The sequence below is a fragment of the Phlebotomus argentipes genome, unplaced genomic scaffold, assembly GCF_947086385.1.
Source record: "Phlebotomus argentipes unplaced genomic scaffold, Phlebotomus argentipes genome assembly contig_15, whole genome shotgun sequence".
In the NCBI taxonomy this organism is placed as follows: Eukaryota; Metazoa; Arthropoda; class Insecta; order Diptera; family Psychodidae; genus Phlebotomus; species Phlebotomus argentipes.
The window spans coordinates 410,737-429,855 of record NW_026776181.1 but is presented as its reverse complement, the minus strand read 5'-3'; the positions used below and the strand labels follow the sequence as shown (position 1 = coordinate 429,855).

General features: G+C 38.8%; 2 protein-coding genes across 2 annotated transcripts; one reads left to right on the top strand and one right to left on the bottom strand.

The window, feature by feature from the left end:
- Positions 1-876: 876 nt before the first annotated feature.
- LOC132262742 (ras-related and estrogen-regulated growth inhibitor-like protein) lies at positions 877-11,665 on the bottom strand. Its single transcript, XM_059762147.1, has 6 exons — positions 11,318-11,665; positions 8,829-8,916; positions 6,230-6,387; positions 5,961-6,116; positions 4,501-4,669; positions 877-4,000 (listed from the first exon to the last, which is right to left on the bottom strand). Exons 2-6 carry the CDS (start codon positions 8,902-8,904, stop codon positions 3,864-3,866), a joined length of 696 nt encoding a protein of 231 aa, XP_059618130.1. The 5' UTR covers positions 8,905-8,916; positions 11,318-11,665; the 3' UTR covers positions 877-3,863.
- A 3,574-nt stretch (positions 11,666-15,239) lies between these two features.
- LOC132262190 (glutamine synthetase 1, mitochondrial-like) lies at positions 15,240-17,886 on the top strand. The gene is made up of 2 exons (XM_059761370.1): positions 15,240-16,138; positions 16,200-17,886. Exons 1-2 carry the CDS (start codon positions 15,931-15,933, stop codon positions 17,177-17,179), a joined length of 1,188 nt encoding a protein of 395 aa, XP_059617353.1. The 5' UTR covers positions 15,240-15,930; the 3' UTR covers positions 17,180-17,886.
- The last annotated feature ends 1,233 nt before the right edge of the window (positions 17,887-19,119 follow it).

The following is a 19,119-nucleotide window of genomic DNA, read 5'->3' as shown; positions in this document are numbered from 1 at the left end:
TAACCTTTCTGTGGAGGGAAAATGGGGTGGAGGTGATTGCAATTTCATGACTAATCGAATTGTTGCGTAACTCAAGCTGGCGCAGTCGAACATCTGTTACAAGGAGGAACTAAGAACTTGAGAAAGCGTACACCGTATCCCTTTCAATTGTGCGGAATATTCACACATGAGGCATGCTGCTGATCTCTGTTACAAATATTTCCAATTTTATAGAAGTAAGAATGGCGGTATTTAAAGGGAAATTATTTGAATAAGAAAGAATTTGGAAGGAGCTTCAGAAATTAAAATCTTTTCGGTGTGTTTCATTTGAGACGCAATAATTTCCCCATTTTTTGCGCTACGGTGAGAATGATTTATTATTTACTTTCAATTGTACGAATTGCGTGCGTTGAACTTTACATTGAAGCGACATTTATGCGTTGAAAAAGCGTCCTTTGAGAGTGTCGAGGGTGGCTTTATTTTACCATACGCAATTTACGTATTCTTCATCGAGCGAATGCTGAGCTGAATCTAGATCTTATTTCTGTGGAATTGGATCTCAGCTGATGAATTCCACGTATTAGTCAATTTCCTAATGGCAAAATTCTGTCGAGATTAGCGTTTCGGTCACGGTTGTTTGACTGCACTGGCCGCAATTGAGGTACAATTGCACTGAATGCGATTCCCTGTTTTCTAATTTTAGCTCGTGTGGATTGGCATCTTCACATTCCAACCCGATCTTTCTGGCCCGTCCTAATCCCGCGGGTTATTTTCTCGTATGCGCGATGCCATTAGACAGAGAGGAAATGCCACGTAGCCATCCGCAAAGTTGCACAACAGCGCGAGCAAGTCCAAAATGAACAGCAGTGGAAAATACTGGGCGGAATTGGAAGATAAACAAATACAAGATCCAGAATTTCCACTAAGTAAGATTTATTTATTTCTTCCATTTTTCAGTATGTGGACATAACTTCCTTACTCCACTTTACACTCAGTGTTAAATATTCTTATGGCTAAATTCACAATTGATAATATAAAACAATGTTATTTCACTTATTTGCTCAATAAACATTTTCCTCAAATTCTATAGGAATTACATAATTTATTCTCGCCTCATTTACTCTCACAAAGGGGAAATCTTCACATTTTTGATCTAGAGTATATTTTTTCCTAAACGTTATCACAGCCAGATTTGTTCATTTTTCCAACATTCCATTCCATATGTTTTTTTTTGAGTTCACCGAATAAATAATTAGAGGCCTTTTCAATGTCTATTTTTGCTGCAAAAACGTCCTTTTACATTTCTAACTACAAATGTAAATTGTCCAAAATTTTACCCAAGTTAAAATTTTTTAAATTTCCTTCTCAGTATCTCAACGACTATAAAGAATACAAATTGTTGTCTTAAGACTTTAAACTTTGAAAAATGATATATAGACTTTCTTAGTAAAATTCTATGTAAATTCGTTAACAAGATAAAAAATTTCATTAAGTATGATAATTGAATCTGCAGATTGACTTTATAATGCAAATTATGAGGGATTCTTTCATATACATTTCATAATAATAAGCAAATAGTAAAAGTATGGCTTTGTGTTTCAAAAAATTCCCTGTTTTGTTTGGTATTCCACACTGTCGTTTATAAAGTTCGCGCCACTCCAAAAATACCTAAAAATTCTACAGGAAAAGAGGGGTAAATCGCTTTCGATTCTACGTGATTGTGACGGAGGAGCGTCGCCAAGTGTCTTTGGGATGACAAAAATATCATTGGCGCGACGCCGGTGTAAAATTCCGTCGCAATCAACTTTCACAACAAATTAAAAATCTCTCAATCTCGCGGCTTAATCTCAAACTATCGCGCAGCGTGTTCAAAGGCGCACAAACGTCATATGGAGACTCGTGAATCCCCAAAATGATCAAGCAGCACAATCAGGACGGGCATTTTCAATATAATCAGACAAATTAATGTGTTGTTTGGCCATTTTTTCACGATGTGCTGATAGATTCACGCGGACGCTCGTGGTGATCATATCCCGAAGAGTGTCGCCAGCACGGAATTCTCAACTTCCGACTTTGTTTGTTTAACACCATTGCTCAACATTATTTTATCCGATATTTATTTTTCAGCTGGACGTGAGTGATTAATGCGTGTGGGAGAGAACACAAATGCGTGCTGTATTTGTGCTTATGAGACAAGAAAAACCGCGCATTCTAGCGAATGTGTGAATTTTACACACTTTTTAATAGTTTCCAGATTGAATTCCACCTCAATTTTTCGTGGTATTTAGGATGGCAGCCAGATAAAAAAGACCCCGAGTTTTCTCCCACCCCCACAAAGTGAAATATGACACAAGCAAATATTATATTTGCCATCAATGATAACATAGTCAAAATAAATGTCCAATAAAATGTTGAATTTGTCAACCTGGTTTCTAGTGTGTGCTTTTTTGCCAATTTACGTCTGAAGTCAATTTGGAAAGGTGCAAAGCAAAGCTGAATCACAAAAGAGTAAATTTTCCCAATTTTCTCAGCTGCTTTTCGCGCCTTTTTGCATTTTTCCCCGCCTCCGTTTTGCAATACGTGTCAGCAATTCACATCCCATTTATTGTTTGCATGGCATCCAAAAAAGTTCAGGAGTGCGAATTTCGATTGGCAAAGTCATACTCTTTTATTACATCTCACTGAGGCGTGCAGACTCTGCCAACATTCTGCAGAGTTGCAAGAAAAAGTCAAAAGTAAACATATGTGCATGTACTTTGATGAATATTCGATAGGTTATTGACTGGCGGAATATTCTTCTTTAATTGTGAGTATGTATTTATAAGACAAAGTGTGATAATAACCAGGCGCCCCCATCTTTGCAGTCATTATTCTGTGTGTCTTACAACTCTAACTAGCAAAGAAGTAAAATACAGAATAATTTAAGTATAATTAACATATGTAACTAGTGTAACTATATCAATATGATATAAATAGGTATTCATTCACCCTAAAGGCTAAATTGTGAAATAAAACCAATGATATCGATCATCATTGGAGAGTAAATGGCATTTTCATGTTGTCTGAAGTGTGAAGAAAATGTCTTTTCCTCCTGACAAAAAGAAGAAGAAAAAAATCGTGTGAGAATCTCTTTCCCAATCGCATTGGTGATATAAAGTCGTCAAAGTGGGGTGTTTCATTGCCAAACGTCGCAGTTGGACTTTCAGTATGTGGAAAATATGCGTGGAAAGAGATTGGGAAAAGAATTTTTCTTCATACTCTTAGCGCCTATTTATAACCAGACCAGTCTTGCGTGTGGGACAAGAAACGACAAAATACTAATGATACATATTTTAGCGTTTGATGGAGCACACACGCCACATTGATGCTAAATAATCTTAATATTATTATTGTTATTAGTGGATCTCCGTGCTCCTTCTGGCCCATTCAGTCGTAGTTTGACTTCTCAATTGGGACAGAATGTGGGGCAAACTTGCGAAAGATGTCATTGAGAGTCCTTTCCATTGGGAAATCAAACTGAAATATTCATACTTTTGCTTCTCTCACGCACTAATTGGTTAATGAGTTTTTTCCATTCCATGAGAGATCAATTAATACAATTTTCATGTGTCGCTTCTGCTGACTTACATAGTGAAAATTCCATTGTCAATTGTCGGCAGAACAAACACATCATCAAGTGATACGCATTGGATTTGCTGTCGCCAGCAACAATCTTCACGCGCTCAATATAGAAAATATGTCGATAAAGCTCGCCTCAGTGGAAATTACGGGTAAATTTCCATTAGAGTCTCCTCGACGCTCAGGACAATATCCCCATCCCTCGCTGAAAAGGATGGGTTCATTCAGCAATCACTTGGGCTACTGGCCGTCAATCTGTTGGTTTGTCATAGTGATATTGTGGCCGCGAACGCCTGGCGACGCTTCAACACGCGCGACTTATGCAAATCACCTTTGTGGCAAGGGACCACAGTTCCCTGCGTAATCTGCATGGGTTTAGCCGCACTACTGCCTATCAGCGTGCCTGTGAAGGACAATAAAATGCCTCTGCTGTAGTCTAACATTCTCTGGTACTTTTCCGCACCAACAGTTCTTTCTGATTGAGTTGGAAAGAACTGAGACACTCCAGATAGGGATTTCAAAAAGTTTTCAATCCAAATCCTTTCCAATAATAAAATTACGATTCTTTCGTCAATATTTACGTTTTACGTTTGAGAAAATTTGACAAATTATTCTGGCGTTTTAATGTTAAAGAACATCGCTCGATTTCATGATTATTAGCTATCAAGGTTCAGTCTTCAGCTATTTTTGAAACATTTGCAATGTTATAGGCCACCTGTTTTCATCTGTATTGTCAAATTCCTTGTTTCCAGGCAATGAAAGTTTTCTTGGACAAGGCCAGGAAAGTTCAGAGACTTCATAACATTGCTCTCTTCAATCTAGTATTTTCTCAGTCCTTTCAACTCTGTTGTGTGTGTGCATAGAAATAAGAGGAAATTTACAGCAGAATTATATAACACTCACCAATCATTTTGCTGACAGAAAACTTCCGCTGCTTCACAGGACGAGCTCGCGATTCGATCAATATCCTCTCAAAGGCTTTGTAAAGTGCTGGGGAATTTTCCGCCACGGAAACCTCGCAGAAGCCAATTCCATATGATGCCGCCAATTTAGCACCTTCACTTTCTGAGACCTGCCGAAGAGTCCAAAAGATTGCGAAACTGTTAAGATGGCTGAATTACAATCTCAATGAGTAATATTAATAATTCCGAGGAATTTGCCACTTATTTTCCCTCATAACCGTTTGCCAGCCAAAACATCGCGACTCGTGTGATAAATAAACACCGCAGAGGAAAATCTGTGAATGGGTTTTGGCGCCAGAAGGGTGTTCCGCTTTAGAATTGATACGGAGAGCGGCCAAATTGCGAAAGATAGAGTCATTCAGATGCCCTAGAAATGATATTCACGGTTTTCAGTTCATGTCGTACGCGTGCTGGGCGCGAAAAAGAATGTGTGAGGAGTTATTCAAATATTTTCTCAATTAGTCGGTCTTGGGAAATCATCCTCAATATTTCAGCAATGCCGAAGGACAACATTAGGATGGAGGTTTTCACCGGATTTCGCATGTTTGTTCTAAAGGAAGAAAAGCCCTACCCACCGACAACCATTGATGGCAGAGTTCATTGCTCTGCGGACTCCTTAAATGGGAACAATTCCATCTATATAAATATTGATTACATTTTCCTTGTACAGCCTCACAACGCGGGCGGAGAAGCACCCCAGCCATCAAGTCTTTCAAAGTTTCGTGTTCTCGCCTCAGCCACACGAAATTAATTTGCAATAAAGACATTGTCTCCCGCACAGTGGGAGTTCTCTAAGGGATAATCCAATGCGGTGGGCTTCTAATGATTTTCCCTGATTTTCATTCTCGTTTTAGAGTGAATTACCATGTGAATTCCTGAGAGATTATCTTGAGTGGTTCCTTGTGAAATTAGGAGTGAATTATGAAATTCAATCAAGGCATTTTCGCTACAGTTTGGTTTTGTCGGGAAAATTACAAAGTGAATATTTATTTTCACAATAAATCTTCCAATTATCACATTATTTAGCCATTGATTTTCCGTTGAGATTCTGAAGTCATTCTGTTTTGCTCAAATGGCATTCAAATATTTGATTTTATCTGAGATTAATTGGGAAATTTAAGCACAAACTCCTCTGAAAGTGGTAATTTGTGAAGATACATAATAAATATACATTGAACTTGATTCATCCCTCGCTCAATGATTTAATATCCAACTCGTGTCAGTTAATCAAAGCAAATAAGGAAGCTGTGATCGAATTTGTGAAATGAAAAGGAAAGAAAACACATACAATGTGTTTACACCGACTTCCACGTTATTTGCAACTTGACCGCTTCCTTTCAGGCACGTGTTTAATGTCAAGATCACGGTTCTCAGAACATAAGATTCACTATAAAGACTTACCGCTCGTAAATGGTCAAGATCTGCCTTGTTGCCGATTAGGTAGGCAAATGGGGCGTTCTGCAAGGCTTTCAGCTCAGCAAGGCTTTTACTCGCGTAGTCGAAGCTGGACTTATCCGTAATACTGTAGACAATCAGGCACGCATCTGCCCATTGAATCTGGAATGAGAGGTTGTAAGTGTGTTAAGAATATCTTCCGTATTTTATATCAATGGCTATTAAGAGCGGATGCTTATGTGGGGTAAATATTATTAGGAACGGAAGAAAATTACCTGCTCAAGTGGGAAGTCAGACTCTCCCTCTACCGATATGTCCACAATCTCAACATCCAGAAGCCCGCTGTCGAGGGAGATTGTCTGCCGATACAGGAGATCTGTGTTGGAGCGATACTCGCCAATGAAGCGCCTCGTCAAGTATCTCACAGTGAGTGCTGAAATGAGAAATCGCACTGTTATATGGCCACTAGAAGAGTGTGCGGATAAATTTCTTTATGATTCACCGCATTGGCACATCCCCAGCACTTTGGCAAGTATTCCCAAACAAAGTGTGATGGTGTATAAGTGGCCTTAACTTTCTGGAGATTTGACGGAAATTGTATACGATACGAAATATCAATTGCCTCGGACAATTTGCAAAAAACATAATTTTTTCTCACAATCAGCCGTCTATTATGACGGCGTCCTTAACCTACTTTCATTGATGGCGAGGGAATACTGTACATCTTCATATGTGAGGTAATATAGGGTAATATATAAAATGCAAAGTGGAAAATCCATATGTTTATATTTAATGTCAATATTATAAGATTTTGCAAATAAAAGTAAATGAATGAGAGGTCAATGTAATTTTCCGGTCCATTTGCAAGAACTCAATGTTTATCCGCAATGTATTTTCATGAAAAAATGCTGGACAGTCTGAAGAGGTGAAGAGAAAACAGATCAAAATGTACATAATATAATCAGATAGGAAAAATGTGGAGCCATCCAGCGAAGAAATACTCGCGAATATAAATTATATACATACATATAATAATATATGTAATATTATTGATGCAAACAATGAAAGTAGGATAGAAAATTTACTCTCTGAGAATCTCATGAATTTTGTAAATGATGAAAAGAGCAGAAAATGATGCTATTGAAAACAAAAAAAAACGTGATATTATTCTGATTTCTTTCCACCTTCCTGCCTCTCTGTAAATCACAAAGAGAATTTGTTATTGTGAAATTTGATGGCACAGTTTTCCTCTCTTGCTCTCTCAATAGGTTTTTTTTTGGATAACTTGGCAATCTTGCAAAAAAGAGGCATCAATTTCGAGTGCTTTCAAATTCGGGTCAATTGGCGTTAATTACTTGTTCTTGTGCCTTACTAGAAAATGTGTGTAAGTGGGAAATATTTGTGTTAGAATCAAACTTGAAAATATATTAACCCACTTTCACTACAACCACTAAAATTCTCTCTCTCTAATCTATCAATTTATTTGTTTATTCGCATCTCTTCTTTCTTCCAAAACGACTCCTGCGGTGAGACTCTGAGAGAAAATAAAAACCCCTCATAAAATGAATATCGTTTTCCGCAATTAACACAATTTTCCTGCAATCAATGCGCGTAAGGTGAAAGCATAGTTTATCACTTTACTTAAGGGGAAATTTCATGGGTTTTCCCATTACCTACTCATGAGGTTTGGGTTGAAATTATGGGGCAGATATTTTAGACTCGCCCGGAATCTTAATGGTTCGAGCATAACACATAAAAGTCTACATATAAGGTTGCGGCACTTCTTTCTCCTAAATGTCACGAGTGACAGTGGTTTTTTTTTAATACAAAATCGGGGAAAATTCCCATATATAAATACATAAAAATCTTCCTTCGTTTGAAAGGTGTGAGAGGAAAAGTCATTTGATACAATATCCTGGGGTTCATAATAATGATATTTTTAGCGCCCTTTGCTAATTTTTCACACTCTGGTAGGACATTTTCCCTTGTTTTGTAACTTAAATTTAAATTGAATCAATTAAATTACTTTCGCAATGCAAAGTGTAACAATATTCCATTAAAGTTTCATTTGCATCTCAACTCTTTACCACGAATACTAAAGATCCTTACAAGGTTGCATAATTCCATAACATCATATAATGTTTCTATAGGTTTTGCAATAAGAGAGAAATTCTCATTCCCAACTAAACTTTATGCAAGATTCAGCAAATCAATTGAGATTGGTGCTCTGAAAGGCACTTCCCTTGGCTTTTATGGCTTCACATTAATAAGTGGCAGCTCTGTTGGAAGTTAATTTTAGATGTTATAAGAAGAAAACTGGAGGACAATTGAACATCTTGCTGGCACAAAGCAATTTCCCCGGCAGCTCCTTGTAATCATCCAAAGAATTCTCTTGAGAGACTGTTCACCCACGTCCCTTGGTGGAATCCAGCAATTTCAATTTCCTATTGTTATGCCTCTTTAATAATATATTACATAAGGAAGAAAGGGTATTGATAATTTCCCTGGGATGCATTTGGAATTCTTCATGGTACGCAAGTTATCCAGAAATGAGGGTTAAGTACATATTATCTCATCTCAAAAGGTGAATGGGTGATGAAAATTCGATCAATATGTCTGTGGGTGGGTGAGAAAAAATGTAGAAGGCACTTTCTGTCGTCATCGTTATCATGAATGACGTCTATATGAAGGAAAAACAATTCATGGAAAGGTGCAGAGGTGTATCATGAGGGTGGATGTAATGTAAATTTTATGAAAACCTTTCAAATTGTCGGCTCATTTGTCTCATTTACATTATATATCGACTACGGTAATTCCAGAGTGCTTGAGAGTATACTTGAAGGCGATGAAAGGAAAATAAACTTCAAAACTCACCAGACTTTCCCACGTTGATATTCCCCAAAACGGCAATCCTCACTCGTGGTACATTATTTTTATCCTCTGTTTTCATTTTGGCTAGCACCTAAAAATAGTTATTTCGGCTGTTAAATGTGATTAACCTATTGGCAATTAATGTTTATTCGACCAATATTTACTCTCAAAGAGCAAAAAAGGCCCGTGAGTAAAAACTCATTCACATTTCTCAACTCCCCCATCCGTGATCTTATGGGAATTCCTTCCAACAAATATTTCTTTCGGAGGTGTGGTCATTTTGTGATTCACTTTTGAATTTACTGGGAAAACATTCTTTGTGATTCTGAGAACGGATTTTTTAAGAGCATAAATGCATAATTTCCTTGGCGCTAGCAGGGGCCAAAATTCTTGTCGCCACACTACATATGTGTGTGACTTTAATAGCGGCTGTTTGGCTTTCCTGTTTTGCCAAACTGACAGTGCCACAATTTAAATAGTCATATAATGTAGTGACGTAAGTGTGCCTGCAAAGACGAGAGTCTTCCACCCTCAGTATTGCGTGGGTGGTGCAAAATGTTTATTTTTACTATATATCATAAATAATTAGCATCACAGCGATCCATTGATGGTAGGAATTGCAAGTCTCTTCCTTAGAAATCGCCCAGACTCAACATTTCGGTGCTTTTTACTATGCATGTAACAATTGGATATCTCATAAAATGAGCGAAATCGCCATTTCCCGTCCGCGCAATCGAATCAATGGATGGTGGGAAATATGTACTTTGCTAGCAAAGAGAAGCCACTGACGGAGGAGATGAAAAAAGAGTCTGCGTAAAAATGATAAATTAACATTTGAAAATAACAAGAGAAATATATTTATAATGTCCAATGAAAGAACAGCTGTTCTCTGGCTTCTAATTCTAGAGACTGAACGAGACAGAGAATGGAAGGGATCCAAAAGAAATTTTTGGTGATTCCTCACCTCTGTTTTTCATTAGTCATCATCTCTCTTATTTTCGATTTTGCCGTAGAACAAAACGTTTTTTTTTGGTTCAAATGGTCTTTGGGACTCAACTTTTTATTATACTGGAACGCTTTAATTTTCTTAGTTCTTTATTTATTCGTAATTTAGAGCTTGCGAATTACATTTCAAACTCAACAACCTTTAATCTAAAATTAAAATCTTTTATTGTACTTTCAACTACAAATACCTTTTAAAAGAATATATGAAATTTAGTGCATGAATCGCCTTTAAATGTCATCAAATTAAAATATTTTTCTCGCTTTCTTGCGTGAATGCCATAAGTAAAATAACACCATCCCACGCCACATTCTCTTTGGCATTTATACACTATATATGTGAACAATAAGGTAGTACAAGACACTTTGTAAAATTCATTCACTTCGACATTTTCCCTTATAAGGAAAATTGAATTTATCACTTACGAGAGGAAAGCTCTTTCATTCTTTTGTCCACACGAAAGTGTGATGCAGAGCTTCGAGGCACAAATGGTTCCATCAGGAACGCTTAAGGCGAAAATCATTCATTTATGAGACCACATCATGTAATTGCTCGTAAATTCCGTAAGTATGAATTGACTTACTAAAAATAACGAAATATAATTTGTCAGATAAAATTTATGCTGGCACATGAGAGTAGTCTATAATGGAGGTAATAGGAAAAAAATCTGAAATTTATTTTAGGTGATATTTCCATCACGTCGCGTTCACTATTTCCTTCATTCTGGACGAATTGTTTGTGGCAAAGGAGAGGAGAAAGTAAGAGAAATGCTGATCTAATAAATTATGCAACGCGGAAAGAGCAACATCATGTCGAAGAAAAAGGGAATAATTTTAGAATATAATATGGAAAACTTTACAATTCAGACTAAACTATGTAAGAAATCCACTTTTTAGTGTAAATTTACACCACCGAATTGTAAACAATTCCCCATTCATGATTCTATTTCAGAAGGCATCCAAATCACCTCCATCTCCTTCATGGCCAATCGTCTCAAGTGAAAATATACAGAATTCTGTTGCACAGAGGGTCCCAGAGAATTAATTGTGCAGCCAAATTTGTTTCATTTCACAAATTGTTAACACTCAATGACGGCTGTGTGGGGATATCTAAACAAGAGCCTCTGAAAAGTTAATTGAGAAATGGGGACGCCTGGGCATTTGTGCTCCACTTGCAGGAGAAATTGTAAATTTGTCAGCATTCTTCACTTGCATACACAATTCTTAGACTTTCATATACACTTGTTCTCTGCGAGTAAATTACTCGCGAAGGACGGGCAAGGCGATAAAAATAATTGGCGAAGGAGGAAGAGAATTTTCGAGACACTTTGGACATTTTTACAATGGCTCTTCATCAATTGAGATGGCAAATGTTGTCGTGAAATTATTTTATGCATTCTCTGACACTTGAATATTTTCCCACAGTAAAGTGAATGCAGACAAAAAAGTTTTCATATGAAAAATTACTGGCTACTTCAAAAAATTATTACCTTTTCTACGCTCTCTTCGAGTAAACTTTTCTTCAGTTGCTTGAACTCCTCACACACAATTGTCTCTAAATTCTTCAAATAGTCCTCCACCAAACCACTTTATATATGTATTGTCTGTTCACTTTTCCTTCAGTATTTTCTCCTCTAAAATATGAAACCGGCCTTTGAATCAGCGCGCGGTTTTCCTTTGTAATTTAGTCTCTGAGCAATAAATTCTGTGTGGTTTTTTCTCGCAAAACTTTCCTTTCCGCTTCACTTGCAAATCCACACATGCAAATCAGAATCAGATGAATCACACACTGGGGAAACCACTGATTTTCCACTCCCTGCAAGCGAGTGTCAGCACCAGATGAGACTTTTCCGAAGACTAGAGGAAAACCATCGAGCGCTCTCCTATTTATAAGAGTCACCAGGAACGTTCCCATGGTGATGGGAAATTTTCAAGTGTGAACCCGGCATTGGCAGGTGCGCCTGCGTAGCCTCAAATCACGGATCAGAACCACACAATTTCCCCCAGAGTAGCCCCACGAGTGGACTTCCCGTGGAAAGGGCAGAAATGATTGCAATATGATCTCAAAGGTGAGAAGAAAATATTTGGATAGTCCATAGTGCAGCACTTTGTTTGAACTACCGGATTTTCAAGCTTTCGGATTACAGGATGAAGAAATTGTAGTGAATATACAAGAACGAGCTTAAAAATGAGCTTTTAATGGATTCTATGAAATTGTACATTATATCCACTAAGATAATTTGATAATATTCAATTTCTGAGAGAAATTAAGCAACATTCTCATTATTTAGCTCTCTATCCTTGTTATTCAATACCTCATATTCTCCGTATGAAATTCCATCATGCAAAACCGAAATCGAATATTTCGGGTGGAACGCGTGCTGAGACAAATGAAGATAAACTTGAGTATACATATATTATATTTGTTCTCGACACATGGACAAAATGCCGGGGAAACGGATTCAATCGGAAATCCAAATGGTATCATCAGCACAACGTGGCAGGAAAATTGCCATACGCATCGGGGCGCAATGTGAATAGTTCGGCAGTATTTGAAGCTCAATAGGAGCATGAATGAGATTTACATATCATCTAAATAAGTGTACAATTACTATGGTATAAAGGAGCACGTGAATGTTTGATAGGGGTGTTCATTTTGCAAATTTGCTACTCATGCTAAGGATACGCAATTGTCACATGGAAGACAGTCTCAATTTGGACAGACGACCAACAGGTTGATAATAATGTGTTCATTCTTTCCTCCCAGTAATTAATGACTGAAGAAATACACGTGAAATTTGGAGAAAAGTAAATTCTCCTGTTCGTCTCCGAATTCTGCGTCATACATGACCTATATCTAATTCCACAATTTCAATCCCACATTAGACACCTCTTCTTGCTTCGTCCTAAATTCCACTCAACAGCCGCAATTGTACTGTAAAATGTATTTTTTCAGTCTCATCGCTTCGGGAACTCCTAAAGCTTCTGTTTACGCTTTCACTCGCTCTCAATCCCACATTTTCCAAGACCCTGCGTTGAATATGAGTCGTGTTGTTTGCGGTATTGTAGAGCATTTGGGAAAAGGCGTATGTGCATTATGTTCTATGCATTATTTTTGTCCTGAAAGTAAAACGCAATAAACTGATGTTGGTGCCTTCGGTGAAGGAACAAAGGTGCGAGTGGAAATTGAATTTTATTCACCTTTCCCCACCAAAGTGAGAAAGGCTCTATATTTTCTTGGAATTTCCACCAATAGCGCCTCTATTATACGTAAGACGTGAAACTGGGGTGATTGGGTGGAAGTTAATAGAAGATCCGTGGATGAATTTTCCCATTCTCACTGTACTTTTGCGAAAGTGCGCACTTTGAAAATTGCTGTTGGAATTTCTTTCAGGTGTTCACGCAAAGGTCTTTGCCCTTCGCGAGTATTTACATTTCCCATTCTTCTCATTGGCAAATGAATTTTCGTCACTTTAGTCAAATTTAGGAGGAAACTGAAAAAAATTCATTTCTTGGAAGGTTTCTATTCTACGTCCAATTTTATTGTGGACAACATTAAAGCTTCCGCAGAGTACAATTCTCCTCAAACATTTGAGGTTGACTCCTTTGCTTGTCCTTAGCCATCAATTGACCACCTCCCGACCGCGCCCCACGTGAACATACTGAATGAGCACGAGTTGATGCATGCGGAGAAAATAAATTGTAATTTGGCGCGCACGCTTTCAATTTCTATATCATAGGCGAGCTTTTCTCATGTGATATTTTTATCTGCCGCCTCTCAAGGGCAATTTTTGGCATGAATGAAAGTTCTCAAGATCACACTTTGAAAGAAATTGAAACGCCCAAACGTATGCAGTTGTTGATTACGAAAGCTCAAAAACAACATGGTTTGGCGCCAGAATGGAAATATAACACAATGTGTGGAGAATGTTTTGGGGCTCAATAAAGTGCACACAAATTCGATTGATAGCCCTTGGTGACCCTCAATTTATTCCCATTCCGTCAATCATGGAAACAGTAGAAATTAGTAGACATTGCAATAGTCACAGAGCTAAATGCAAAGATTGGTGATACACTAGTAATACTGTAAATTTGCCTCGAATCTCTGTCCTCGACAAATCACCATTAGAGTTTGGCAAACACAAACACTATTGATAAGGAATCAATATATTTTATTTTAGTAAAATAATACGTGATGTGATATCTCGACAAGTTGAAAATATCGAAGGAAATTTCTATAACCAATGCCAGAAATAGAAAATTCTATTTATTTTCCATGAAAGTTCACATCAAACAATGAGATTGGAACAAAGTGCAGATATTTCTGCATTTCCCACACAGCAGCTTAAGTGCTCTTTGTAGATGTGTATTCCGAGGTTTAAGCGCCCCTTTCGTCATTCAGTGGGCGAGAGTGGCAATAAAAAGTCGACACAATTACTCACATTGCCAAAAAATCACAATGTCATGGCAGAGTGCATTGTCATTGTCGAATTCTGGCCATCGAACTCTTGGAGCATTCCTCTTTGTGCACTTTCGCGATGGAAATTTTTCAAAAGATTTCATCATGCTCGAAGGCACTTGCCAAATGCAGAATTAGGGAGATTTTCCATGACAAAATTAACACAAATATCGAAATTTATTACCTTAATTTACTCATCGCAACATGAAAGTTTCCCGCAATCCTCTAACTTACCTTTGGGGCTTTTGGGTAAATTTCCATTCCAACACTTATCGCACAGAAAATCGAGATTCGATACTGCGCATCCCTCTTCACGTAAATAAAGAACGAAATTTTTGAGTTGATTAAATTATTTCGTTGATCATTTCGGTAATGAGGAGAAAACAAAGACAATATGTATATCACAGACTTCAATGCCATTTAATTTTGGAATAGTCTTTCCCAATAAGGGGAAAGAGGGGCTAATAAGAGATGTAGAGTAAGCTATATTATTCATATTTTGCTTGCATGAACTCATTAACCAGATGCACCCTATGATCTTGCTTCCAAATTAATTGAATGCTCAGACGGAGTTGCACGAATATTTCTGTTATCCATTTGAAATATTCACAAATTTAACCAATTTTTCCAATTGCTGTGCTTCATTTCACCGCAAATAAACCAGTTCAGGGAGGCTTAAAATGCAAACAATAATTGCCTCAACTGTGCATCGCAACTCTTCCATACAACTACACACAAATGGATGGCGTTAAAAATATCAGTCGATATGGAGCAATTAAAATAGAGTGGCAGAGGCGAGTAAAAAAGTGTGAATGACCGGAGAAACCATACAAGACCATCGCTGCTCATTCCTTTGGAATCCTGAAGCTGGATGTTAGACGATGATTTGAGGAAAATGCGCAATTCTTTTCGCCGCAAAAAGGTGTTGGAGATGGACGATGGCGGGAAAGACTTGAACCACGTGGATGATTTGTCATCGGACTGTGTGTGTGCTTGCTGTTGTGTTGGAGGCAAACAAAACGCAGAACGACGTGGAAGGAAGCAGAGAAATCAGCTGTTGGGCATACTTGTGAATGCCTCCCCCCACGAGTTGGACGGGAGAAGCGCGGGAGACGCATATGCAAGTCCGCGACGCGAAAGACACCGAAGACGACGGCTGATCTGGGGTACAGGAAACGGAGCGGCAGACCACAGACGGCAGTCGGAGTTGAGCATTCGAGCTTTCGAGTTCGTTTCAGAGGCGCAAAATCGTGGCTTAGTTGTACTTTCAACTCTCTTTCTCTCACTCACTGAATTCATCACTTTGGAAATATATTTGTGAAACACAGTTGGCTTGTGAAAAAATTCCATTTCTAGGCTCTGAAAAGTGTAGCTCACAATTGTGGCTTTTGCTGAGCTGACGAGAGAGAGGTAAAAAAGTGACAAATTTGCGTGCAATAAAATCATCTGAGCAGACGTTATCAGCATTAATTGAGCAGTTGAAGTGATTGAGAATCTGGCGAGAGAAAAGAGTAGGAAAATTTCAAGCTCGAAAATCCTTCACTTGACGAAGGAAATCCTTGTGAAGGTAAAAGTGCGTGAAGTGGGCTATCCTGAAGGACACTTGAGGACACGAGAAAGGCGCGTCTTTGTGCAGCATCCAACATGGCATTGAGAGTAGTGGGTTTATTGATTCGTCAGGAAGTGAGCAAGGCGTCAACGCGCATGTTCAGCTCCAGCGTGAGGTCCATGTCCAGCGTCCTGGCCAATTCGCCCAATGCTGACTTCAACAAGAAGCTGATGGATCGCTATGCTCGTCTTAAGTTGGACCCCAATATCATCCAAGCTACGTATGTGTGGATTGATGGAACAGGTGAGGAAATGACTGAAGTGCTAAAGAGGAAAAGCATGCTAAATGAATGCGTATTCTATAGGGGAAAACGTGCGATCTAAGGCTCGTGTTCTTAACAAGAAGCCTGAGTCTCCGGCTGAGGTGCCCAAGTGGAGTTACGACGGAAGCTCCACGTATCAGGCTCTAGGAGGTAACTCTGACACCACACTGGTGCCCAGGGCGATCTACAAGGACCCCACGAGATTTGGCGCTAACGATATCATCGTAATGTGTGACACTTACAAACCCGATGGAGACCCTTGTGACACGAATCACAGGTGCGCTATGCAGCACACTATGGACAAGGTGAGCGATCAGGAGCCCTGGTTTGGAATTGAGCAGGAGTACACATTCCTGGACTTCGACAATCGCCCTCTGGGCTGGCCAGCTCATGGTTTTCCCGGGCCCCAGGGTCCCTATTACTGTGGCGTCGGGGCGGACAGGGTAATTGCCAGGGATATCGTGGAAGCACATGCAATGGCCTGCATCTATGCTGGTGTGAACTTTGCCGGAACCAACGCTGAGGTCATGCCAGCTCAGTGGGAATATCAAGTGGGTCCCAGTCTGGGCATGAAGTGTGCCGATGATCTCTGGATCTCGCGATATCTGTTGTGGCGCGTGGCTGAGGACTACGGAGTGGTCGTGACATTTGATCCCAAACCCATGGAGGGTCCCTGGAACGGAGCTGGAGCTCACACAAACTTTTCCACTCGCGCTATGCGAGAGGATGGCGGCCTGAAAGTGATCGAGCAGGCAATTGAGCGCCTGTCCAAGAAACAAGATCATCACATCCGCTGCTATGATCCTCATGGTGGGAAGGACAATGAGCGCCGTCTTATTGGACGTCTGGAAACGTCCTCGATCAAGAAGTTCTCCTGGGGCGTGGCAGATCGTGGCGTCAGCGTTCGTATTCCACGTGGAGTGGCCGATGCTGGAAAAGGCTACCTCGAGGATCGCCGGCCAAGCTCCAATTGCGATCCTTATGCCGTGTGCAATGCAATCCTCGACACTTGCTGCGCCTAAATAGGCTCACAGTACGGGTGTGAAGCGTCAAAATTGGTTGTTAAATTTGGTAAAACTCACAATAATATCACTGTAACAATATCTATTCGCTATATCAATTACAATTGTACAATTATATCGATGTGACTGTTTTTGGAGACATATTGAAAAAGAGGATGTTTAGAGTATATTTTACGTTGCAAGACATATCGTTAGAAAATTTTTGGTGAACCAAATTGCTCTATAAGTCGATGTTATGAGATTGTTGTAGTTTAGAGAAAGAAATATCAACCTGACGAGGTGTTTTTTGTCCACTAAATTTAACCTTCTTTTAGAAAGATTGATCATTTTATAAGATAAAGAAAATGTGCATTTAGGTTTATAACAAATTTTCTACAATTTTAGTTAAGAAATTTTCAAACACAAGGAAAAGTATGTGATTTTCTCTTGTCTAAGAAAATGCGATTGTGCAAAAATGAAAAAAAACAACAACTATTATATGGACTCAAATTTTAGTAGTTAAATTTTAAGCATGAGAATACATTGATTTCGTTGCATAAATTGTAAGGTATCAGTATTTAGTTTTGTAGTGGGACACAAAAAACATAATAAAACGCTGAATCGAATAAGAAAATGATATATAAAAGAGTTCTTTGTAAGTCTATATCGGGGTGATGATGTGCAAAAACCTTTGTCTAAGTTAAATACATATTTTGTAAATACAGTTAGCGATACTTTTATTACAGACTGAGGCCTCCTTGAGCATTTTCTAGTGCATTTACCGTCCCGCAATCGCTATTTCTTAATGAACATTACCCTTGGTTTCGTGTCGCACACTGCCTTATCTTCGTCTGCTTTCTAGTTCGCCTCTCGCACCATTATCTAATCATAGACAATGGCAAACAGCAACATTCGGCTTCTCCAACAGCTGATTTGATTTCTTGTACTATCTTTTCACCATCGAGCATGTGAAAATTTCAATTTTGTAACCGTGAAACTCAAATGGCCAGCGCGAGATAATCTATTTTTGGAGTGGAACTGTGAATTCTGTAGCAAACAACATCCCATGAGTGGCATTAACATGATTGACACCAGATCATGCACGTGGCCACAAATATGCGAAAGTGCAATTGAGATATGTGTCAATAAATGCCATGATTGTTGACTTATCGGCGCGTTATCAACAGCGGATGCACTCTCATGTCGTGCGCTTATCGGTAGCGTTGTTATCTTTGGGGACTTCGTAACTATGTTGTCGCCGGCAGAGAAAGCTCAAATGTGGAGTATTTTCTCAATCTTGTGGAGTAAAACCCACTTCTCTCGTTAATTTTATCATCTTATGTGTCTCTCACAGCGTAATTTGTTGGGAAATATATTCTCCAACGCGTGAGCATGCGCTCCAACAGTGATACTCTCACTTTTATATTCTTTGTTGCGAGTCACACGAAGATCGTCGCGCTTGATTGAACGCTGCAGCATTTCAACTCCTTTATTCCATACTTTATCACCTTATGGCTGTGGCGTAAGGTAGGATGTAGAAGAACCTATCTTGGACACAATGATCAATTCTCCAGTACCTTGTCAAAGGCCAACACTAGACGAGTTTTTAGACAAGAATAAAATAAAACGAATTCTTTCGAAATTCATCGAAGGAGATCAAACAAATCATCCCGGTAGAATTGTAGACGCTTTGTTTTACCAGTTACCTGGGATAAAATTATTTTTCTACAATTCTTCCTTAGTTTAGAACTTTCTTTGCTAACAAAGATGATTCTCAGAATTGAACATTGTGTCGCATTTTAAGACATTGCGACAATATTTCGCCTATCTTAGCTCATATTCGGCATCAAACTCGGTCTGTCGCGTATACTTTCGTTTAGTGAAAAGCGACGAGAAAATACGTCTCTAGAGTGGGTTATTCACGATTTGGGTCACGACACATTTCTATTCTTTGTATTTGC